Source organism: Schistocerca gregaria, chromosome 2 (genome assembly GCF_023897955.1).
Source record: "Schistocerca gregaria isolate iqSchGreg1 chromosome 2, iqSchGreg1.2, whole genome shotgun sequence".
Taxonomy (NCBI): Eukaryota; Metazoa; Arthropoda; class Insecta; order Orthoptera; family Acrididae; genus Schistocerca; species Schistocerca gregaria.
This window is the reverse complement of record NC_064921.1, coordinates 352,018,711-352,045,822: the sequence shown is the minus strand read 5'-3', so window position 1 is coordinate 352,045,822 and position 27,112 is coordinate 352,018,711. Positions and strand designations below refer to the sequence as shown.

At 38.7% G+C, this 27,112-nt stretch overlaps 1 protein-coding gene across 2 annotated transcripts in view; it reads right to left on the bottom strand.

Moving 5' to 3' along the window:
* LOC126337038 (ubiquitin conjugation factor E4 B) overlaps positions 1-27,112 on the bottom strand; it is a 277,773-nt gene that overhangs the window by 171,888 nt on the left and 78,773 nt on the right. For both annotated transcript variants that reach the window (XR_007565033.1, XM_050001343.1), the window contains exons 8-10: positions 23,468-23,629; positions 13,316-13,510; positions 1,914-2,102 (exon numbers count right to left, since the gene is read on the bottom strand). Coding sequence is in view for 1 of the 2 variants with exons in the window: in XM_050001343.1 (XP_049857300.1) it covers positions 1,914-2,102; positions 13,316-13,510; positions 23,468-23,629 (546 nt within the window). In the remaining variant the exon portion in view is untranslated. The remainder of the gene's footprint in view (positions 1-1,913; positions 2,103-13,315; positions 13,511-23,467; positions 23,630-27,112) is intronic.

Sequence of the window (27,112 nt, the reverse complement as noted above, 5' to 3'; positions counted from 1 at the left end):
CTCCTTCAACAGCTACACTGCAGAAAAAAAATTAAGAAAATATTACACAAGATCTTCCTCTCATTGAACCTGAATGGGGTACCATGTATGCACTGCACTTACTTCCTGTTTTCCAAGAAACACTTGTATTGTGTTGTATGTTAACCAGGGGCCTAGAAACAACCGAGAGGCTGCGTCCCCGCCACAGCCGCAGTGGTCCACAACCCCACGACGACTACTGCATTCCACTGCACCCCTCCGCCGCCCCACACCAAACCACTCTTTCAGGGTCATTGTGCGGTTCGGCCCCCGGTGGATTTACATAGCACGTAACATGAAGGCTGCTTGGGGATAGAGGCACAAGGTCACTGCCTTGCACACAGACTAGTATCAAAGGATGAGCAGCATATGAAAGAAAAAATGACGCATAATTTCTATGAATGCCAAAGTTACAGAAGAAGGTAATTATCATTTTCGTATCTTTTTCATTCAATAATTAAATTGTATTGTGACAAATTGAACAACATTGCAATAAAATGTTACCACAAACAATATTGTTTACTGACTAAGTTTAGCACTGACTGAATATAAGTTGACTTCTACTGATTCTACCACTCCCTGCAGCCACCATGAAACATGCCATGTTGCTGTGCAAATGTGGGCACGATGACAAAGAAACCTTTGGTTGAATAAGGTCAGCCACACCATCTAGTTGCAGTATGATCATTCTTTCCCCCCTCTCACTGTACACCACACCCTTTTCATTTCCACATCACCCTCCTGAGCAAAGATCACTGCTCACACAAATCAGGTGACAGTGGTGGAAGACTACAGTGCTGGTGGTTCTGTGTGTGCATGTGCCGCATCTAGGTGTGTTGGTTTATTGCTCTACCTAACGTCCCCTCAATTTGACAGGTTTCCCATCAACGAAGTTGTTGATATTATGATTTCATTTTATCAATTCATGAACATTGATCAAAACATGCATTCATGTTTATCCTTCATCTTACCATTCATTAGGTATTCTGAATAACAATAACACTACTCACCACTCAACAAACATCCTAATTATAACAATTAAAAAGTCAATTTGATGTCAGTTTAGATGCATCTTCGGGTTTATAATGATTATATTTCCGTAATGTAAAGGGGCAATTACAGAGTCCTGGTTTCAGGAAATCATCCACATCAAGAGTCAAACCCCAATGGTGGGTAACCATAATAAAACTAAGTACATCAAAAGATGGTAGTCGAAATGCACACAGCATGACTGCTGAATGAGTTAGGACAGATAACATCCTGTAAAACATATTATAAGGTCGAGTAGACACCAACTGTATAAAACCAATGAAGTAAAATTTAAAATACAATATAATGTGTGTACATTGCCACATTGCTAATAGGTTTATGTGGTGTAAGCAGCCTGTGGTGGCTAGCATTCTGGTCTCAATTGCCAGAGTTGGCTGTCATGTGCATAGGATGTACCTGCTTGTGTGAATGCATGCATGGTGTGTGTTTCTTCTCCTCTTTCTGACAAAGGCTGTGGCTGAAACCTTATGTGTAAGTGTCTTTTAATTGTGCCTGTCCGCAAACTTAACATGTCATCTTTATAGTAAGTGGCAATCTTATCTTCTTCTATGACGTTAATAATTTTAGTCAGCTTTGCTAATAATCTGTACAGCTACTGTAAGACAACTGGTGAAATATTCTGCTTCATACATATTCAGCAGAAATTCCTTACAACTGTAAAAAGCTGCCCAATGAGTAATGATGTTTTATAGTACTGCTCTGAAGAAGAAAAAAAATCAGTTTGCACTGTTACATTATAGAGACAACTGTATTACTAATTATATGTTGATATACAAACATTAGCTATTTGAGGTACTGTAATAATGAGAGGGAAATATTTGGTAATTTTATGATGTCAATCTCACCTTTAGAGCAAGCATCTGCAAAACAGAAAGTAGGTTGAGCATGAAACCATCTCCAGCAAGCATGCGTTCATCTGCGTGTATCTGAGCTCTTTTCTCATTGGTCCGCAACAAGGTTGATATATATGACAGTGTAGGTTCACGAGAACTGTTGTTTACAAGTATATCATGGAATACCTTATGCAATATGACCTGTAATTACAAAAATAATGGTTGTATTTTCAAACTGAAAATGGTAAATAATGTTACAAAAAGAAAGGCAGACATAACATTTGATACGATTGCTATTACATTATCTGAAATAATATACATAATAATGAAATGGGTGGTGAGGAAGTAACACGATTAAGGCCAAATTCAGTTTTGTCAGAAGAAGAAAATGAAATGGTACATTTAGAGGAAAGCAGTAATATCACAAACTGGAACATCATTTCAATTACAAATTATTACAGAGCTCATAATGCTAAACCACCACTGTCTATGTTGACTGAAGCACATAAAGCAGAAGGCCTCACTGTAATACAGCATGGGTTACAGTATCTAAATTTGCCAGACCATGCACAAGTAATGTGATAAAAGGTGCATGGAAATTGTTCATATGCATTCTGGTAAATGATGGAGATCATTTGAAATCAACAGTGGACAGTTAGAAAATGATACACTCTTAAAAAGACATTGCAGAAAATTCTATAAACTCTACAGCATTGAGAGTATTTTGTTTTTCATACTTCCTGTCATTTTAAGGCGGTAGCGCATTGTGGGAGGGATCAAATAGTGGGATGATAAGTACTTATTTAAGATTCAGATGACTTAGAAAATTCAGGAAACCAAATACAGATCATAATAAAAGGAGGGGGGAGGGGCAAGAGCAGATAACCTACTCTATGATGGTAACTACGCAATGGGCTGCAAGAGCAGTCCATCAAAAAATCTACAGAGACTGTATTGGACCTAGAGCTCCAATGGCCATGAAGATCAACAAGTGCCCATCTGCAACTAAACACGTCAGCTTTATGGTCGGTAGCAATCTATCCTTTCCATATTGTTGGTATTCCAACCTGGATTTTACACTGTTTAAATAAAAGTCTTTGGGATACAACACTTCCATTTATTAATCACCTAGTTTATCTGGCATACACCTTCTATTCCAGCCTTTAACAATCCTGCTGTGTGCCCAGGAGATTTTAACAGTCACTGTCAGCTGGGGATATGCTGATGATGATGAAATGTATGGAACACATGGACCTTCATTTACGGTCCAATGCAAGGAGAAAAAACATTCCACTCTGTTCCCCAGAAAAGTGATATAGATCCTGACCTATGCATAATTATCACAGAAACAACTCAGATTACAACGTCAAACAATGGAAAACCCTGGATGGAACGTAACAATATTATGAGAAGGAAAGTTGCTACTCACCATATAGTAGAGATGTTGAGTCGCACATAAGCTCTACAAAAAGACTCTCACAGTTAAAGATTTTGACCATTAAAACCTTCGTCAACAATCAACACACATACACAAACGCACACACACTCACGCAAACGCAACTCATAGACACAACTGCAGTCTCAGGCAACAATGAGTGTGGTTTTCAGTTGCCTGACTCCAGACTTGTGTGTGGGTTGAGAGAGAGAGAGAGAGAGAGAGAGAGAGAGAGAGAGAGTGTGTGTGTGTGTGTGTGTGTGTGTGTGTGTGTGTGTGTGTGTGTGTTGACGAAGGCCTTAATGGTCGAAAGCTTTAATTGTGAGAGTCTTTTTGTTGTGTCTATCTGCAACGCAGCATCTCCATTATATGGATTGCAATGTTTAATTTAAGAAAAGGGAAATTTAGGGAAAGTGCCACCAAACTACCTACACAGTTAACAATGCTCAACCACTGTAAATATTGGATTTCAGCTGCCAATAATTAGAACAGCCCAGAAAGCATGCTTGAACTTCTGAAACAAAAACAAATGTTGACTCACACCTACGCTGGGTTCAATCCTTTATAGAAAATTATTGATGTTTCTTGAGGGTAGTTGCAAATCCTAGCATACTTTGTGGGTTTCTGTGCTGAAGTGCTGAGACAGAGAATCTTTATCATGAATATTAGAGAATGGGAAATCATCACTAAGGCTACCAACTGCTACATTTAACTAACATGCAAACCATTAGAGCAGCTAAACTGCATCCATTCAAGTATGAAAGGATAGTCCCCAATGAGAGTCTTGGAGCTACAACCTCTATCCTGAACAGCCGTCCATAAATAACCCCATCACAAGTAGCAAAGCAGATAGAACAATGCCCAAAGTAAGTCCCAGCTGATCAAGGGTGTACAAAAACTGTCTAAGAAAAACTGAGAATAGACACTCTTATTGAAAACCCTATTTTGTCTGCTGCCTTTACTAATGAACAATGAAACAGGCTATAATTTAACTAGATAATTTTTCCTGAATTTATAAAACCTGGGATATCCCAGTAGAGACTTGTTTGATCATTTCCATGGAGGTATTCTAAGAATGGGATGATGCCCAGCGAGTTTAAAATAGTTGAAACTAGTACCTTACTAAACCCAAGGAAACCCAGTAAAGATCCACACTTATCACCATACTGCTCAAGAACAGTGTTATTCCTCTTGAACAAGTTGACATTAGAACTAACCGCAGTTGCTGCAAACAAGACTAACTTTGGCATCAAATTTTCGATCAGTATTCCAAACAGGCCTGAAATCAGGAGTTGTGTTCTTGGACTCTACTGCTGCTTATGACAGTGTATGGCTATATGGACCCTTGCTGCAGCTAACAAAAATGATTCCTTCCTCAAAGCTTAGCAGGCTCGTGAAGAACATGATAATAAATAGATATTATGAAAAGGATAGATGGCTACTCACCATAACAAAGACATGGTGAGTTCCAGGCAGGTTCAACCAAAAGATAATTATACACTTAGCTTCCAGCTAAAGGCTTTTTTTGGAAAAGAAAGGAAAACACACATACATTCTCACAGGAAGTTGTGCATGAGCATGCCTGCCAGTCTGAATGTGTGTGTGTGTTTTCTTTTCCTTTCCTGAAGACAGTTTTGGCCAAAAGCTAAGTGTGTAATAGTCCTTTTGTTGTGGCCGTATGCAAATTAATGTGCCATCTTTATGGTGAGCAGCGATCTATCCTTTTCATAATACTGGCGATATCCCAAACTGGACTTCCCATTGTTTAATAAATCAACTCTCTACACTCATCATAGTCATTCAGTTAATCTTTCTATAAAAAAGGGCTACCACAATCCTCAGTATTAGTTCTTCTTCTACTTACCTTGCGTCTTTCACATGTGAGTAATGAAGGCACAAAAATTCTGCTACACCAATGATATGATAAAAGCCAAACAAATGAAAAATCTAAATGAAAGAAGACATTCTGACAGTAGATTTGAAACAGTGAATGCCGTCAATGTCGTCAACTCTCAAACAAACTGAAACTGGGGTTGCACCAAAGTAAATACGAAAATACATATCTGGCACATTGGTTTGCCTATTCATTAGCCATAGAAACAATGTTGGAATGAAGAATAAGAGATACGCAGAAAACCCATTGCAGACAGTGTGATCACTCAGATCTAACAGGCTAGAGAAATTAATGTGGTTCAGGGTTCTAACAATGATTCACTCATTCATTTATGAGATCTGTTCAAACAATTCCGGAACTTTGTCCAAAAAATTTTTCAGCACTTGCCTTCTACTTGCTGTGCATGGACTCCTTCTGAATATTCTCCTCCAAAATTGATACACCGCCCCCAATGCAGTTTCCAGTTATGGAAACCGTCTTGCTAGAACTCTTGCTGGATCGCACGAAGCACCGTCTGCAAATTTTATTCTATCTCGTCTATCTTTGCAAATCTTTGTCCATTCAACAAAGTTTTCAACTTTGGAAGCAAAAAGAAGTCCACAAGGGTCAGGTCTGGAAAGTACAGAGGATGAGGTAGCACACCAATTTGGTTTTTGTGCAACAGTCACGCACCAATGGGAACGAACATGTGGGTGTGTTATCATGATTCAAGAGCCATGAATTGACTCACCACATTCCAGGCCGTTTCTGTTTTACATTTACTTGCAGGCATCACAACATGTTCTGATAGTACCATTGATTAATGTTTTCTCCCTGTGACACAAATTCATGATGAACTAAACCTTCGAAGTCAAAGGAAACTATCAGCATGTCTTTGACATTTGAACTGACAAGCTTTTTTTGGTCTTTGAGAACCTTTTCCATCCTATTGTGAAGACAGGATCTTGGTCTCAAGATCACAACGGTAGGATTGGATTGGATTGTTTGGGGGAGGAGACCAGACACCGAGGTCATCGGTCTCATCGGATTATGGAAGGACGGGGAAGGAAGCCGGACGTGCCCTTTCAAAGGAACCATCCAAGCATTTGCCTGGAGCGATTTAGGGAAATCACGGAAAACCTAAATCAGGATGGGCGGACACGGGATTGAACCGTCGTCCTCCTGAATGCGAGTCCAGTGTGCTAGCCACTGCGTCACCTCGCTCGGTCCACAACGGTAGATTCATGTCTCATCACTAGTTGTGATTCTCTTAAGTAACATCTCATTCTCATTTACATGATAAAAAAGATCTTCACAGATTGTAAGGTGTATGTCTTTCTGGCCTTGACTCCAACCATGGGATGAACTTGGCGGCAACACGATGCATTCCAGGATGCCGTGTCAGGATTAGATGGCATGATGTAATTGACATGTTAATTCTTCTGCAATCTCTCAGATAGTCACTATCTGATTGGCATGCACAATTTCGTTGCCCTGGCATGAACGTCGCGAGTAGACAAAGGTAGTTCTGGGCGAGGGTCATTTCTAACTTCAGTCTGGCCATTTTTAAATCATGTGAACCATTTGTAGTACTGAATCTGGTATAAGCACTCATCACCATATGCTTCCTGCATCATTTGGTGCCTCTCTGTAAAGGTTTTCTTGAGTTTCATGCAAAATTTAATGCAGACATGTTGCTGTAACTCTGCCATCTCAAAATTTGCAAACTGTACGATACAACATTCTACTCCAAACAGCTCTGAACAATAACTAACAGATGCGCAACAATGAAACTTCCGGCAGTTACACATTAAACACCGGCATGTGTAGGGACATCGACCACGTTTTGTTCCAACATACTCTGCTGCAAAATTATGAATATTCCGCAATTTTTTGAACAGACCGCGTACCTTAAGTATTCTAGATAACTATCACAAATCTACGTACACATTGGGAAAGGCTTTAGATAACTATAAAAAATCTACACACGCTCTGTGAAAGGCGGATAAGTATTTGAATCTCACAATCGCTAAATGAAAAACTAAAACTCTGGTGATTCAATATGTTGCTCAGTCATGAAAAAATTATGTAATGACAACGAGTTACTCTGTGAAGGATAAAAGGTGTAGAAGAGAGAGTAAATTCAATAATAAAGTAATAATGTTGACTGGTAGCAGTTACTTCTGTAAAATATCTGGGAGTATGCGTGCGGAACGATTTGAAGTGGAATGATCATATACAATTAATTGTTGGTAAGGCGGGTGCCAGGTTGAGATTCATTGGGAGAGTCCTTAGAAAATGTAGTCCATCAACAAAGGAGGTGGCTTACAAAACACTCATTTGACCTATACTTGAGTATTGCTCGTCAGTGTGGGATCCGTACCAGATCAGGTTGATGGAGGAGATAGAGAAGATCCAAAGAAGAGTGCCGCATTTCGTCACAGGGTTATATGGTAACCGAGATAGCATTACGGAGATGTTTAGCAAACTCAAGTGGCAGACTCTGAAAGAGAGGCGCTCTGCATCGCGGTGTAGCTTGCTGTCCAGGTTTCGAGAGGGTGCGTTTCTGGATGAGGCATCGAATATATTACTTGCCCCTACTTATACCTCTTGAGGAGGTCACGAATGTAAAATTAGAGAGATTTGAGCGCGCACGGAGGCTTTCAGACAGTCGTTCTTCCCGCGAACCATATGCGACTGGAACAGAAAAGGGAGGTAATGACAGTGGTACGTAAAGTGCCCTCCGCCACACACCGTTGGGTGGCTTGCGGAGTATAAATGTAGATGTAGATGTAGATGTAGATGCAAAAGGATCAACTTGGCGGTTCCTCCAACACCATGAAATGGGAATAAATGATGAAATTTTATAAACAGTTTTCCATTGTTTCACATTTTCTCTCTCTCTCTCTCTCTCTCTCTCTCTCCCTCCCCCTCACACACACACACGCACACACACACAGTAAACAGCATTGATTATTCACAATTCTATTCAGTCTAGTATGTGACAAATCTACAGCTATACTCTGCAAACCACCATTAAGGGCATGGCAGAGGGTACATCCCATTATACCAGTTATAGGGCTGCTCCACACTTGGAGTCTGGGAAAAGTGATTGAATGCTTCTGTGTGTGCTTTAATTATTCTAATGTTATCCTCGTAATCCCAACATGAGCAATATGAAGGGGATTGTAGTATATTCTTAGAGTCATCATTTAAAGCCGATTCTTGAAAGTTAGTTACTAAAATTTCTTGGGATAGTTTACGCCTATCTTTATAAGTTTACCAGTTCAGTTTGTTCAATATCTTTGAGACACTTTCACATGAATCAAAAAACCTGTGACAATTTGTGCTACCCTCCCCTGCATACATCCAATATCCCCTGTTAATCCTATTTGATATGGGACACACACACTTGAGCAACGCTCTAGAATGTGTCATAGAAGTGATTTGTAAGCAATCTCCTTTGTAGATTGATTGCACTTGCCCAGTATTCAACCAATAAACCACAGTCTAGCACCTGCTTTACCCACAACTGAGCCTATGTGATCATTCCATTTCATATCCCTACAAAGTATTACATCCAGGTATTTGCACGAGTTGGCCAACTCCAAATGTGACTCTCTGATACAATAGTCATAGGATGCTAAGTTTTTTTTTTTTTTTTCATTTTGTTACATGCACAACTTTAAATTACTAAAGATTTCAAGAAAGTTGCCTATCTTTGCACCACTTTTAAATCTTTTCAAGATCCGACTGAAAATTTATGCAGCTTCTTTCAGATGGTACGTCACCATAGATAACTGCATCAGCTGCAAAATGGTCTGAGGTTGCTATTAATATAGTCTGCAGGATCATTGATACACAACATGAACAGCAAGGGTCTTAACACACTTCCTTGGGGGATAGCTGAATTTACTCCTACAGCTGACGATGACTCTCCATCCAAGGTAACATGCTGCATCCTCCCAAACAAAAAGTTTTCAATTCAGTCACAAATTTCACTTGATACCCCATATGATCGCACTTTTGACAGTAAGTGTAGGTTTTTCGGAAATCAAAAAGTACTGTCTCTACCTGCCTACCTTGACCCAAAACCTCCAGCATGTCACGTGAGAAAAGTGCGAGTTGGATTTCACATGACTGATGTTTTCGGAATCCCTGCTGGTTGGCATGTAGGAGGTCATTCTGTTCGAGATACAGTAGTCTCTTCACCAGTCTGACATGTACAGAAGTCCAACACAATGAGCTGAGATCACATGATGTGGATGGGTGAGCCACTTCAAGTGAACAGTTTGGTAAACAAAACACAGTCAGCCACCAATTCTTGCAATCGAATTGGTACCCTCTTCAACTTTACTGTGATAGTGTTAGTGAGTATTTCCTACAATATGTCTCAATCAGGTAGTTAAAAACGTAAACACAAGACACTGACTTTAGTCGAAAAATCAAAAATTATTATAAAATTAAACAAAAGAGAAAAAATTAATGACTTAGCTTCATTTTATGGTGTTAGGCATGCTACCATTTATGACATTTAAAAAATCATGATAAAACTGAGGGAACACACCAACTTGAGCTGCTCGTCATAAGAAAATCAAAAAATCCTAGGGCTTTCAAAAATGCAAAACATCTGCCACTCAAATATAAACACCAAAATAAAGCTTGGATGACCCGGGAATTGTTCAGTGAATGGTTTCACGAGGAGTGCGTGCCATGTGTCATTGGTCAAAAAGTTCCTCAAGAAGCAAAATTTGTCTCAGAAAGCTTTGTTGGTGTTAGATAATTGCCCCGGACGTCGAAATGAAGAAGAACTTAAGCTCAAAGATGGTTTGATAAAAGTGATGTTTCTTCCTCCAAATGTAGCTCCTTTGCTACAACCTAAGGATCATAATATTATGCAGACTGTTAAGATTCATTGCCAAAAAAAGAAAGAATCTACTGCACGGGTGGACCAATAGCTGCCTGCGCGCACCATGAGCTGCGAGGGCAACGCTGAGCAGCTATGAGGGCATGTAGTGCAGGTAGCAGAGCTGTGTGTCATGGCTGGCCGCTTGGGTATGCACACTCCACGGGGGCCAACCACGCCGCTGTAAGAGCGCTTCACGCACACAGCTGAGTGTGAACAAGCTAACGTACGTAGTGGAGGTGGAACACACATACATCCGAGGTCATTTCACGCGCATGTGGCATCCATGAACTCTGCGCCTGTATTTGGTTATCGGGAGGCCAATCGTATGTGGCACAACATGCGTATGTGGGACGTAAGTACAAAACATGCTTACCCGAAGTTTATGTATCCTGTGGCCATGTACGGATGAAACACAGTTTCAAATCATTATAACATGTTCTATTTTCACAAATAGGATACAGATGTAAAGGATTAAGAAACAAACAAATTTGTATTTTAAGTGTTACGTTATATTTACACAGATGTGTATAGTTCAGAGGAGGGTACTACATACGAATAGGACATAGGCATTAAATTACATGATCCTGAATGTTTTTACAATGATTTTGAACTAGCATCTTGATACTTGGTGTGAAAATACTGGTCCCAACATGCTTCACGGCAAGGGGTCAGTCAGATGAACATCAGTACGACTACTACTAAGCTTCGATTTTGTCAGTTTCATTAGGGAGAAAACACTTTCGCACAAGTATATTGTTCCAAAAGAACTACACACATGAGCAGCTACTTTAAATAACAATGGAAACTGTTCACATGGGAAATATTTGTAGAAGCTTTCCAAGGTTTCTGCAGTGCATAACTTCTCCTTCAGTACACAGTTGCATTGAAAGTCGATGAGCTCCACCTGACTTTCATAAGGCACGTTTTCAACGTTAACTGCAAAAGGAGTCGCAAAGAGGTTGATATCGCATTCCAGTCGATTTAAATCCTCAAAACTTCTCCTTCAGTACACGATTGCATTGAAAGTCGATGAGCTCCACCTGAATTTATTAAGGCACGTTTTCAATGTTAACTGCAAAAGGAGTCGCAAAAAGGTTGATATCGCATTCCAGTTGATTTAAATCCTCAAATCTAGTATCAAAAATGCCTTCAAGAGACTGTAGCACCATTACAAACCCATAAAAATGTTCTTTGAGCCTCTCCTGTTCCAAATTATTTTCACTAACAACTAGTGCAACGCTCAGTAAATGTATGCACAATATTTCTGACAGTTGCTTTGCCCACAAAAGCAGTTTTCTCTTGAATACCAAAATAGTGTCAACCACTTCGCTAGTTACCTTATTTCTACCTTGCAAAGCTACATTCAAGCTATTCAGATGCTTAGTTACATCAGCTAAAAATGCAAGGTTTAAAATCTACCATGGGTGGTCCAATTCTTTCATCAGATTTCCTTTCGCATCCATGAATAATGCTACATCTTTACGTAAATTAAAAAATCATTCTAAAACAACAGCTCAACTCAACCAGCATACCTCACGAAAATATGGAACATCACCGTATTCACACTTGAGATCTGCCAGGAACGAATTTAATTGTGTGTGTTCCAAACTGTGCAATCTGAGAATATTAACTGTTTTTATAACCCTGTCCATGACGTCAACTAGTTTGGCACATTTTGCTAGCAAATTAAAATTGTGAAGAATGCAGTGTATTGTTGGTAGTTACTGCTGGATGCCGACGGCTTTCATTTTTTTTTGTATCAAAGCACGACACCAGACTTATGACCAATAATTGTAGGAGCCCCATCTGTTGCAATCGATGAAAGTTCTTCCCAACATAGCTCATATTTCTCTATTATATGTTATACACACAAATGTATCTCGTCAGATGTTGTTGGGGTTGGGGTTGGGTAATACAATGGCACTAAATCGAGGCGTTTCTCAATCTACTCCTCACAAAAAAACTGCAAGTTGAGCAACATCACATACATCAGTGCTTTAGCCCAATGCTAATGAAAATAAAACCAAATCTTTGATCTTGTTCCTCAACTGAGCTTCCACATCATGTGTTATTTCTTCAATGCTCCTGCAAACTGTTCTCCTTGAAAGAGGAACAGTTTCAAATACAGGAAGACTTGCTGGGCACAACACTGTTGTGACAGCAATAAAACATTCTTTTACAAATTCTCCATCGCCGAAGGGCCGTGCTATTTTATCTATGTTAAGAGTTACATTGTAGCTTATTGTCATTGCTGCATCGTTGTGGATGATAAGGGTTTCTATCCTGTAAATAAGTAAAACAGACAGCAAATGCACATAGCATATTATTAATAATGGTAATAATGTGAATCAGTGGCATAATTATTGTATTATATCGAACTGGGGACATAGGAACGACAGAGAGGCTTCGTCCTCACCGTAGTCCTCAGTGGTTCACAACCCCCACAATAGGCTACAGCAGTCTATTCACCAAACGGCCGCCCCACACCGAACCCAGGTTTATTGTGCAGTTCGGCCCCCAGTGGACATATCCCACTCCCATATGTGTCAGGCTACAGACACACTACTGTAGTTCATTACGTTTGATCTCAGAATATGTTTTAAGATTCTAAAATAAATCGTTGTCAAGGATTGGTTTTGAGGGTCCTTCTACTACCGTTCTTGGAAACGGGTGTGCCCTAAGCTTTTTTCCAAGAAGTAGGCACTGTTTTTTTGTTCCAGAGATCTATGACAGATTTTAGACAGAAGAGGGGCTAACTCGGCCGTAAATTCAGTACAGAATCTGATAGGTTTTCCATTGGGTCCTGGAGCTTTGTTCATATTTAATGATTTCAGCTGTTTCTCTACATCACTGACACTAATACTGATTTCATTCATCTTTTCAGTGGTATAAGGAATAAATTGGGGTAATTTTCCTGTGTTTTCCTTTCTAAAGGATCACTGTGTTAAGCATTTCAGCTTTTGTTTTGGTACTCTCAATTTCAGTTTCTGTCTCATTTGCTAGGGACTAGACACTAACTTTGGTCTGCGTAAGACAGTGTGTGGCAACAAGACCACAAACTCCAATTTATCAGTTTTCAGTAATATCTGTGTAATGTCTGTCACAACATAACTACTGTTTAGAAGGACAATTTCAATGAATGTTAAGTCTGAAAAATTTATGCTAGTCACAAGTAATTATAATAATTTTTTTCTTACTCTTGTATTTTCCAATTCTATTTGTAGTGTGTGGTTCAGTGATTTGTCAGCAGCTGTGTTTCCAGAAAAGAATTTTTCAGCAACTTTTGGTTCATCTTCTGCAAAAACTGACACTGACAGGAATGGTCCCAAATAAGATGTTCGAGACAATTCTCTTCCAACAGCTGGAGTAACCAAGTCAGGCAGGAACTGAACCTGAAAAAAAAGATTGACATATTGCAATTTGGATTTTTTTTTTGTCTTGAAGTGAGTAATTATTTTGCACCATGTATGTATCAAAGTCAAAAGAGTGGGATCACGTATAAATACTGATGTTATTTATGAAAGAATTTGATGCATAAAAATGACTGAACTCAAAAACTGAAGCAAGAATTCATTTTAGACAATGTGTTCTCTTTATTCACTATAAGTTCACCTACAGTAAGCAAGCATGCATTTTAACAACATATTGTATTTATCCCTAACAATTCCACCAGAAAATTTGTATGGGTTATGATACTGTCTCTCTAACACAGTATTTATTACAGACTTGATTTTTGTTGTCTTGACTCCCTGTGCACTGACACTCTTTAGCTATTAGCAGATAACTCACTCTATTTAAATGTCCGTATTTTGTCTCATGTTCCTCACACACACACCCACACACACACACACACACACACACACACACACACACACACACACACACACACACACACACACAAATGCTGCTGATCCTACGAGATGCCGGTAATCGAGTTGCTATCATATAAGTGGGCAGCATAAGAGTGTGAGTGAGACAGAGAAAGAGAGAGAGAGAGAGAGAGAGAGAGAGAGAGAGAGCGTTTTTATTGTTGTTGTTACAGGATAACTGTGAAAGCTAGCATGTTTTCTTTCTTTTGCATGTGCCTGTCAACATCTCAACACTCCTGCAATTTGGTGTGTGGTCTCCTTTTATCCAAAAGTAATCAAATTCTACAAGAACTTTCTTATAACATTCAGATAACATATTCAAACACTAACTATCAGTGCACAATATATCTTGAACTGATCTATATACATACTTAAAAAACTCCCTCTTTTTTTTATTGGGGCGCCAATGCATTAATCTTACAACCAATTTAAATTATTTTTTTTGACTAAAATTCTGGAATTGGATGAACTTTTTTCTTTGTTGCACACTAAAGATTCTTATCCCACTTTTGTCACTCTATGGCAAGATTATTACAGTACAGACTATTACACACACTTTTACTTGGCCCCTGAGCAGAGGACGCTGGATGCAGAAGCTTCCAATTGGCTCAATAGGACATTGGCTACTGAGACAAGCCACACATTCTCCTCCTAGAGAAGCCAGTGTATAGTTTATAAAAGAAACAAACATGTGTTGGATTAATGCATCACAGAAGAGACACAAAAGGTGATGGTGAGTCACTAGAAGGACCAGGTACAGCCTCTTCACTCATTTCAGTAAATAATAATATCAATCACCAAGCACAGCACTGCACACATATCAAGGCTATATTCGCAATAGTTATTTACTGTTATCATGTGTAATAATGTTACAGTGTTATGTAGCTAAAATGCAATGATCACACAGGGGTCCAAGTAGAAGTGGGCAATCAGTATGCGCAAAGTGTACGATTCCAGAATGAATCTTTCACTCTGAAGTGAAGACTTATGACACTTCCCAATAGAGTAAAACACCTGGTCAGAATGTGGCTAAACCTGTCGTTTTCTTTTGTGGACAGTGCTCCGTTTCAGTGAGCTCTCTATGTATGCCTATTCATGCACCTAAATGACTCGAGCTGCCAATTATTCTGTTCTAATTTATATTCCCCACAGAGTATCTCAAATACCTTGTTGGTATATTAGACCTGAGCAAGAATATGATGGAGACCGGCTTACCCACTAATGGCTAAATGACACCTGCAGAGCTTGAAATGTAAGGCAGAGGTTCAGAGCATGATAACTACAAGTCGGGTTATGAGGAAGTCCCTGAAAATTCAGTTTGTCACAAGTACTGTCCAATGAAGGTTAAAGGACAAGTTCAAGTAATGGTCTAGAACATACATTTTAATGTGTCAAGGAGTTTCAGAGCTAATTATGCAGTAACTGGCCATTCTGCTACCAAGACATTAAGTACTAACACAATGCACATTTACATTTAAGCGACATGACAAGTACTGTATTTACTCGAATCTAAGAAGCACTTTCTTTCTGGGTTTTGTAATCAAAAAACCACCTGTGGCTTAGAATTGAGTGCAAAGTAAGCGGGAGTCCTGAAAAATGTTGGTAGGTGCCACCACAACTAACTTCTGCTGTCGAATATATATAGCGCTACACAGGCTTGCTTTGCAGGCACAAAGATAAATACTGGCGCCAAAACCTCTACGTCAGTAAATAAATAAATAAATAAATAAAAAAAAAAAAAGGGGTGGAAGACGAGCTTTTTTTTCCGTTCTGAGTTTAGACCACTGCATTTTCATACATTATCCAACGAAGTAAATACAAATTCTGTATTGTTCATCTTTGAATCTACCAGCATTTCAAATGTACTACAAAAATCCGACTGGCAAGACTGTTTGGGGTTTTTGTCAATATCGCCAACTCTACATTCTGAATATTGTCCTACCTGTGAGAAGAGATGGTTGCTAATAGGAACTTTTATGAATTGTGAATCACATGCAGTATTCTCTTCACCATAAGAATAATACGAATATAAACATTTTGCGATGTATTCTTTCGTGTTTCCTGCTATCTCATTTAAATCCTGTCTGCCTAATAAACTACGAAACTAGAGTGAGACAACGGCAAACGCGGAAGAATATACATATCATGTCATGTTTATATTCGTATTATTCTTATGGCTAATAGTGATACAGTCAGAAATGAAGCACGGCAATTGACTAGATTTTTAAATCTAAGATGACTCTAATTTCTGTGCAGAATGTAATGTAATGTACTAAAGAGACGTCAGCAAAGATTTTCAACAGGGAAAATTTTTCGCTAAACTCTCGTTCAGAACATCATCTATGATACGCAGTCTATTATTTGGTTCTTGTTGATCATTGTCAAAGAAAGCAGCAGTGTAAGTAACAACAAATAGCAATCTCTTGCCATTGCTTCGCTGATGAGACAATTTCTTTTCTTTTTTCTTTTTTTTCCTCCCCATTGTAAGCGGCGGTGTAGCGCGCACAAAGGCAAGCCGTGCCGCGAGCATCGACAGGCCGTAAATATTCATTATCAGAATGCAACAAACAATGCATGACACCGTACAGTAATGCATTTTCAGCTTAGAGTGACGTTAACACCTATAAGAAAGAGAACGGCACTTATGAGATCAAAGAAAAATAAGCAATCAATTCAAACCAGACGAAGCACGTGAAAAAGGAAGGGTACTCGTATAAATACAGACGGAGCACCTGACGCATAGCAATGGCTACCTGGTAAAGCTTAACTGCTAAGCTTACGACTCGAACCAAACTACTGTAGCTGTATCGTCATTCATTCGACCTAAATTGTGTCTCATATTAAAATGGACCAACTTTGTTTCGATTTGGAGGTGTGGCCTAAAACTTTTCTCTCCTCTTGAATTTCTAGTCTCAAATTTCAGGTACGTCTTAGATACGGGAAATTTATTTTTCCTTGGATTTCGAGTCTCATTTTTCAGGTATGGCTTAGATTCGAGTAAACGGTAGTGTTCCCAAAATGAAGAAGACTCTTTAGTTTGATGTTTCAATGTACGTAAGTTCTACTGATACATTTAGGAAATATTGATAGTGATGACACTACACTAAAACATTATTGCTAGTTTGCACCGTTATTGGCGATTTGTTGTATAAATGCCATTCTCTCTTAATGATTTCTTCATTTGTTCAGCCTTTGAAGATAGTACTAGTGTTTAAATTTCTGAGGATTCATTAACATCACAGCTTTCAATTAGAAATATAGGATCTTGAACTATCAATCATAAATAAACTCAATCTAAAAATTTTTCATGAAAATGTACAATCCTTGATTAATAAGATCAATTACAGGTGGACTAAAGGATACCTCAGTATTATTCAATTCCTAGCACTGGCTTAACCTTGAATTAATTCAACATACAAAAATAAATGAATTCACTTTGTCTTCCTGCTAGAGTGCAGTAGCAATGAACAGAAAAAATATAGATTTTACAATCCTGCTTGCCGTAAAAGGAAAGAATATCAAAAGGATCATGAAATTGCAGCTATAAAAATCATTAAGTTCAACCTCGTTATTCATACTGTTTACTGATCACCAGCTGGACATTTTGAACTTTTCTTAAATAAATTAGAGTCATTGATAAACAAAGTAAGCTGGTCTGGACTGCCATAGTTGGTGGCCATGTGTGAGTGAGACGTGTGCTTGCTTGGGCGTAAGAATGGTGTGCGTTTCTCTGTTTCGCTTTTGCTAATGAAGGGTGTGGCTGAAAGCTTTGTGTAAGTGTCTTAATAGTGTCTGTCTGCAACTTAACGTGTCTTCTTTATGGTAAGTAGTAACCCATCTTTTCCTACATTGTTGATATTTCTACCTGGAGTTTCCAGTTTTTAAATAAAATGGATTGTGATTTGATAATCTGTGGTAACATAAACATTGATTTCCTCAAAGCACTAGAAGCAGAGAGGCCCTTTAGTAGCTTGTTACAACTTACAGTTTAATGGCTGAAGGAAATGCGGCTGCCTGTATAACAGACACTTGTGAAATACCTTTAGATCAGTTGCTAGTCAAGGAGAGTTTACACAGCACTTCATTAAAAATTTTCAATGCAGGCTTTAGTGGCCAACTCGCAAAAATCCTAAACTTGAAAATGAAAGGCAGTATTGTTAACAGTACGTCCTTAGCAATCACACATAGAAGCTATAGGCAGGAGAACATGAAATATTTAAACAGCTTGCTAAACAAAGAAAAATGGTCACTAGTTTACAAAATTAATGATAAAATGAAAATTAACATTATGAAAAAGATAGTTGTTACCCACAATACAGTGGAGATAATGAGTTACAGACAGGTACAACAAAAAGACTGTCAACAAATAAGCTTTCGGCCAGAAAGGTCTTCATTGGAAATAGACAAACACACACACACACACACACACACACACACACACACACACACACACCATAGCCTCAACAGCCAGAGACTGTGTGTGTGTGTGTGTGTGTGTGTGTGTGTGTAGTCTATTCTGAATGAAAGCCTTTTTGGCCGAAAGCTTACTTGCTGACAGTCATTTGTTGTGCCTGTCTGTGACTCAGTATCTCAGCTATATGGTGAGTAACAACTATCCTTTTCATAATATTGTCATTATTCCATCATGGAATTTCAACACCTTCATGGACACACTAACCCATTTCTTTCAAACTGCACTTCCACAAAAAACTGTAAAGGAGACTACTTTGAATAATATTTAACATGGAAAATTCATCACCTGAATTACACGTATATTATAAAAATACACAGAAAAGTAATAACAGCAGCAAAAATAACGCACAATGATGAATTTATTTATAATTTAGCTAATAAAGCAATATATATATATATATATATATATATATATATATATATATATATATATAAGGGAATCATATATCTAAAAACAAAGATGATGTGACTTACCAAACAGAAGCGCTGGTAGGCACAATAACACAACACACACACAAAATTTCGAGCTTTCGCAATCGCTGGTTGCTTCGTCAAGAAAGAGGGAAGGAAAAGGAAAGATGAAAGGATGTGGGTTTTAAGGGAGAGGGTAAGGAGTCATTCCAATCCCAGGAGCGGAAAGACTTACCTGGCTTGTGTCTGTATATGTATGTATGTATGGATGGATGTGTGTGTGTGTGTGTGTGTGTGTGTGTGTGTGCACACGAGTATATACCTCTCCTTTTTTCCTCCTAAAGTAAGTCTTTCCGCTCCCGAGATTGGAATGACTCCTTACCCTCTCCCTTAAAACCCACATCCTTTCATCTTTCCTTTTCCTTCCCTCTTTCCTGATGAAGCAACTGCCGGTTGCGAAAGCTCGTAATTTTGTGTGTGTGTTTGTGTTTTATTTTATTGTGCCTGTCTACCGGCGCTATATATATATATATATATATATATATATATATATATATATTAAAAACAAAGATTCCAAGACTTACCAACCGGGAAAGCGCCGGTAGACAGGCACAATAAAATAACACACACACAAAATTTCTAGCTTTCGCAACCAACGGTTGCTTCTTCAGGAAAGAGGGAAGGAGAGGGAAAGACGAAAGGATGTGGGTTTTAAGGGAGAGGGTAAGGAGTCATTCCAATCCCAGGAGCGGAAAGACTTACCTTAGGGGGAAAAAAGGATAGGTATATACTCGTGCACACACACACACACACACACACACACACACACACACACACACACACATCCATCCATACATACATATACAGACACAAGCAGACTCTTAAAGAAGAGTGAACCAAACCAAACTGAAATACTTCCACACTCATGTGACTGTTCACTTCAGGCAAGCACTTTAAATGAGATACTGAACACATATAAGGCTGTTCCAGTGTATGTGTGAATTACTAAGGGACCAAACTGCTGAAGTCATCGGTCCCCACACTATATTCCAGTACATAAAAGGTGAGGAAGATAATGTCAACAACTACAGACCGACTACAATTTCTTCTTGCATTAAAAAAATATCATAAAAATTTACGTATGGCAAACTTATGGAATTTATACACAAAAACAGAATCCTACGTAATGAACAACACATATTCAGAAATAAAGAGATCAACAACTGCCATTTGTGAGTGCAATCAACTTCATATGAAGGCTCATGGACAAGAAACAGGAATCCTACTGAAAGCTTTGACTCTGTGGATCATAAGACTCTGCTGTCAAAGCTTGAAAAACATGATATTCGAAATCTATCCAGCGACTCATTCAGTTTCTTCTGTGCAATTGTAAGCAAGCAGTGGGCATCAAGTACGCAAATGTAAACCTGAAAACTACCTCTGAACATTTGTCAGACCATAAATCAATTAAACACTGTGTAATCCAAGAATCAGTAATGTGACCTCTTCTGTTTCTTCTGTGCATAAACGATCTAAACTTAAACATGGATGCACGTAAAACAGTCATATTTTCAGATGATACCACAATTTTACTAACTGGGGAAAGTAAGGAAGAATTACAGCAATCAGAAAACAGTGCAGGGCACAGAATAATCACCTTGTAAAAAACAGTTAAAAATCTATTACAATAGAATTCCACAATGCTCCAAGCAAGGATAAGTCTATCTCATTTGTCTCCATCAATGAATCAGTTGATAACATCGTGGATGTAGGACTATGACTGCAAAGCAATGAAAAATGGAATAAAAATACTGACTGTCTTAACGTAAAATTTAGCAAGACATGTTACCTCCTTTGCTCACTAAAATCCTGCTGTAGTGAGAAAACAGTAACAAATGCATAATACGCCTACTTTCAGTCTCCCATTAAATATGCAGTCACTTTCTGGGGAAACTCTAAAGCAGGTATCAGGACTTTTAATCTGCAAAAAGGGACATTAGAGTAATGTTTGGATGCAAACCTAGAGACTCGTAAACTTTTATTCAGCATGTCCAGTATTCCTTCTTTGCCATGTATCTACATTACGGAAACCCTTATATTCTTTAAAATAAATGTGATAGGTAAGGACTGCAGACTGCAAAAGAAGTGTGACACTCATGATCACAGTGCTACACAAAACAAAAATTTACATATTTCCAAAATTAAAGCATTCCTTTGCCAAAATGGAGCTTTTAATAGACTTCCTGAAAACATAAAAAACAACTGCCGATGTCAAAACCTTTGGAAAATCTTTAAAGTCATATTTATACACTGAAGAGCCAAAGACACAGGTACACTTGCCTAATATCATCTAGAGCCCCCATGAGCTGGCAGAAGTGCTGCCGGCAACACAACATGGCATGGACTCAACTAATGTCTGAAGTAGTGCACCATAAACCCTGCAGGGCTGTCCATAAATCCATAGGAATACAAGGGAGTGCAGATCTCTTCTGAACAGAATGTTGCAAGGCATCCCACATATGTTCAATAATGTTCATTGCCGGGGAGTTTGGTGGCCAGTGGAATTGTTTTTACTTAGAAGAGTGTTCCTGGAGATACTCTGTAGCAATGTTGAATGCGTGGTGTGTCGCATTGTCCTGCTGGAATTGCCCAAGTCTATCAGAATGCACAATGGACATGAATGGATGCAGGTGATTGGACAGAATGCTTACATACAAGCCACTTGCCACAGTCGTATTTAGATATATGAGGGCTCTCCTAACACTACAACTGCTCCACACCATTAAAGAGCCTCCACCAGCTTGAACAGTCCCCTGCTGACATGCAGGGCCCACGGTCTAGTACCTCACACCGCGGAAGTCGAACACGCGCCAGAACAAATGGACATGGTCAGCCCCTAGAGGACTCCGTGTCCGTGGCGGCTACTCTGCGCAGCTGCTCTCGAGCAGCGAGGGCGCCACCTCTACGCCACGTGCAAACAGCAGCCAATAGCCGCTGCCTCTTGTTTCGTATATAGGGACCCGCTCTGCCCTAGTCCAGCCAGTCTGGTACTCGCCCTGGATTGAGTTTCTATCTCGGTGGTACTGTGTTCTTGTCGTTGCTCGTTGTTGACTTTTGCCTGGCTCTGGTTCCAAGTGGATTTACTGTTGGTGTTTGGTGTTGTGGTTTCTACAAACCTCCGTCATTTACCTCTTCCTTGTTGTGTCAGTCATGGTCATAGTCACAGTTGGTCATGGTCGGCTGTTGTTGGTTGTCATTGGTCTGTCGTCCGACTCGTCCTTGTGTTTACCCGGTGGCGCGTGCTCCCCCACCGGCAGCTTCCCCGCCTGGCGGCTCCAATCCGCAGCCCAAGGCGTCCCCACAGTTGGTTGTGATAAATACACATGGATTATGAGGTTGTCTCCATAACCAAACACAACCATCCACTAGATTCAATTTGAAGTGAGACTTGTCTGACCAGGCAACATGTTTCCAGTCATCAACAGTCCAATGTCGGTGTTGACGGGCCGAGGCGAGGCGTAAGCTTTGTGTAGTGCAGTCATCAAGGGTACATGAGTGGGGCTTTGGCTCCAAAGGCCCATTTCGATGATGTTTCATTGAATGGTGCGCACACTTGACAGTTGCTGTTGGTCCAGCACTGAAACCTGTAGCAATTTGTGGAAAGACTGAACTTCTGTCACACTGAACGATTCTCTTTTGTCGTCATTGGTCCCATTCTTGCAGGATCTTTTTCCGGCTGCAGCGATGTCGAAGATTTGATGTTTTACCTGATTCCTGATATTCACAGTACACTTGTGAAATGGTTGTATGAGCAAATCTCCACTTCATCACTACCTCAGAGATTCTGTGTCCCATTGCTCGTGTTCTGAGTATAAAAACATGTTCGAACTCACTTAAATCTTGGTAGTATGCCATGGCATAATATGCTTTATAGATGACAGGATCAATACAATACAGTACAACTGACAACAAAATATTGATTATAATACTGTAGAAGACAAGGTAAGTGTGACTCCCATAGTGGTTGATTTGATGGACAGTCATTTTCAAATTTGATGGTATGAACAATTTGTTCTTTTGGATTTATCAAGATCTTACACTGCATTTCTTGTACATATACTGGCCAACTGCCATAAAATCCACACATTACCTATCATTATTATGGACACTTCGAATTACTTTGTTCAAAAATTAAATTTCCTAACATGCCAGAATCCTTATTGTGAATAAAATGAACTAGGGAGGAAAGAAAATAGTGAGAGGACTATGCAGTTTTCTGATCTACCGTTTTCCTCACAAAACCTGCGAAACAAATCTAGAGAAGACAAGACTTGCAAAAGCGACATCAACATATTCTTATCTTGGTTAAAATACATGTCACAGTTTCTGCCAATCGCGAGTAGAATTCTTTTTAACTGAACAAGTCCTGCTTTTCATAATTTAGATCTGCTAGAGTGTTTGGCATTTAATTATGTAACATGAAAAAACATATTCAAGTAAAAAAAAGCACAAATAACCCGAGACAACATTTAATGAAAACTTTTTCCCAGGAATCATTTGATAAATCTTCTGATTTATAGTATTTTAAATACTCACCTGTTGTGTGAGTAATCTGCATATTGGGCGCACATTTCCAGATGGACCACATCTTATTTCCAATAAATCACTCAAGGCCTGGATTGGTTGCCTGTGCCCATTTCCAACTATTGAAGAAGCTTTCATTGTTATGAAAAGCCCTTGAAGAATGGATCCAAATATCTGTGTCATGAAAGAGAAAATATTTTATCACGTAGTACAAAAACTGCCAAATGTCCGTCTGGAACGTGTAATTACAAACACAGGCTACATGATATGAGTTTCAACTACATGTTTCTCTTTTAAGAAAAATTCTGTTCAAAAACCTGTTGCAGTTTGGTGTAATTTATTAGCATTTTATTTTAATGTTTCTTGCAATTTCTTTTTTGCATGTAGAAAGTGGATGACATACAAACAATGACTCATTATTTTCTCTGTTGAAGATTTGACATATACGCTCCATATTCTTGGCTATGATACAGATGCTTTTAAATAATACGAGGAATATGGAATGGCAATATTATTATGGAATGGACTCATGGAGAGCACGATGACTGTATATAAGAAGTTGAAAGGACATTAAGTAAAATGAGTACAATAATCTAACACAAAATCTACAATCAACCTTCCAGTTCTGGCTGCTATGAATACTGCCAATGATTTAACTAACAGTCATACACTGCAGTGACTAAAATTCACAAGACACCACATGCTCCAAAGAGGACTTGGACTATATGACTGGGCTGATAACTATGTGATTCAAGTACAACTTAGCCCTAAACACAGAGGAACTTTTAAATCAAGAGCTTGAGACAGAGAAATCCCCCACAACTTGATTTTTATAACTCGTGTACTGATAGGTGCAGCTCTACCAGCCATTAAAATAGTATTGTTGGCTGTTCTACAAATTAATACAGCCTTGTTGTGACTGAAACACATTTGCTTATCTTAAGAGTAAACTCTTTTCTGATACTTTGACAGAATTTGCAGAAGAGAGACAGGATAGCTTCCCAAAATAGCATAGGAGAGAGAATGAACTAGATTTCACCAGCACCAGACTATTATGAGAGCTTTCATAAGCTACCTCTCAAAATTAATCAGACTGGAAGGAGGAGGGTACATGATGGCCACGAGGTAACCAATCAAATGACTATAATCATTCATGATGGACAAAACTCGTTGTGAAAGGAGAAATTGGCCCTTAGCCACAGCATTTATAGCAGTCATTGAGAAATTTGGTGAAGCACTCATTCTCAGAAACAATCGAGTGGCTATGAAACTGAAGGAGATCTCAAGAGTTTGGATAAGGACAGAATAGAATGATTTGGTCAGAAAACCTTATTGGATGGCCAGTTTGTTTGAGAATATAAGAGCAAGTAGATTAAATTTCCATATGACTGTTGTTCCGTTGAAGAAACTGTGCTTCAAGACTAGCTGTAATTAATGTAATCAAGCATTCTTGCAGTTAACATGCTAATGCTTGCAACAGTGATAAAGCACTACAGAAAGGATGCCAGCGTGTGAGGCCATTTTTCATTTCTATTCCTTTGAATTACTGACTTCATGCTCTGTGAGATACAAGTCTGCTTTATGCTGAAAAGTAAATAAATATTGAGTATTTACTTTCACTGGAAATATGAGAGAAGAGGAAGTCTTTGAGTAAGATCTCTTAATACTGAAGCACATAATGTACGAACTGTAAACGTGCACAATGACTTTAAGGATTTCTTAGTTTGTATTTGAAGTATATGCTTTGTTGCTTTGTATGTTTAAAATTTATAGTTTTATAAAGCATACATGACCATAATTCAGATTTCTGGACAGCTCTCTTGCGCAAAGTTACAATGCACTATGATTAGAGTAATTCACAAACAAATGTCCATCAAATGCTGGTACGGATGATACAGTTTTAGGGTGCTAACTACTTCTTATTTCACTGTTCTTCTACACTCTCTGCATTCCTGAACTACATCACACTTTCTAAAACATTCTGAGTTACACACACACACACACACACACACACACACAAATCCACCTAAAATTTTTAACTGCAATAGCTACACAATGTTTGCCCTTCCTCGCAAGTCCTTTGAATGCTCACATCATCTGCTCTGCCCCCCCCCCCCCCCTCCCCTCCCCCATAAAAATAAAACATAAGCATTGAACCAAATGAGACTGCTTGCATTATTAAAGAATCATTTACCAAAGCTGATTAGTAGACAAGTGTTGTTTGACCTCTCCATTGTGACACATCTAACTGAAATCTATCTATCCAGTGGTACTGGATAAGTTTACTGCAGATTTATTCTTGTACTCTATTAGTAGACAAAACTTACAAAGCACAGAAAATGACACGAAGAAATGTTTTGAGAGCTACAAGGAATGAATGCAGATGTATACAGAATCAAATGGGTCCTAATTTGAACACAGTTGATACCTACAAACATTTGCAGCATCTGCATCTTGACTTTTGTGTTCAACATTTTTCTGGTGGAGCTCAAGATCATGCCTACAATATACTGAAATGTCTAATTAAAAGTGGTCAGATCATATATCTCTCCTTGTTTAATGAAATACTCCATACTCTTTTTCTAATGTATTTTTGAGGAATACAAAACTTATTTGATTTGGAAATAAGTTTTTGGAGGAATTGGCAATATTTCATGCTTGAAGCTATTACTATGCCAGTCAATTTTTAAGAGCCGCCAGAAGAAACTTAATATGACATTACATTTTCTTCTTGTTTTACAATAGCACGTTTATAATGATGCAACTACTCTGTATTACCATTTTCTAATTCTCCCTAATTTTGAACAAACTGGAGATCCGAATGAGCTGTCTTCGACCTTTATCCTTGTGTTGTTTTGTTGTCTGTTGTTCCCAGTTTATTTCATAATCATATGGCATCAATTTTCTTACATTTCACCTGTCTTTTTACAGCAAAACTTCTATTGTGAGAGACAATGATTTGAGAGATGATTGTGGAAGAACAGTGAATATCACAGCTTCTTCTGGTTTATTATCTATTCTTAGACAACTTTGAATTGTTTTCTTATTGATAATTGTATTCTGTGTAATTGTTTAGACAGACATGCTGCTAAATTAAAAGATGAGTAGAAAAATATTCTACAAAATATGTGAAACTAAGCAGAAATCACAAAATAAGTTGAGATAGTTTTAATAACCACTTTCCGACAAAGCAGACTAGACTGCTTCAGATGACAGCGCTGCTAGCAGTTGGGGGGTATACCACTCTGCCACCCATCCTATGCGTATCGTATTATTTCCCAACAAGCCTTCACATTTCCTTTTTTATGATTATGTTTGCAGTTTACTTTTATAATATAGAAATTACATGCACCAAATACGCTCTTATTTTTTGGCCTCAACCGTTTGATGACCAAACAAAACTGTAACTCATCACAAACTGAGAATACCGCACACGCAAATGAGAGCATTCAGTTTGTATTAGATACTGGTACGGTTCTTGTTCATTAGGAAAACACCGATAAAATACAAAAGGAGAGAGAGAGAGAGAGAGAGAGAGTGCTGGGTAATTGGTACAACAGACCTCAACTGAAGTAAGAAAGCTGTGAATGTACATTTTAAAAATTATTTCATGTACCAGGAACAGTACAATACTGTGATTACAATATTTCACATATG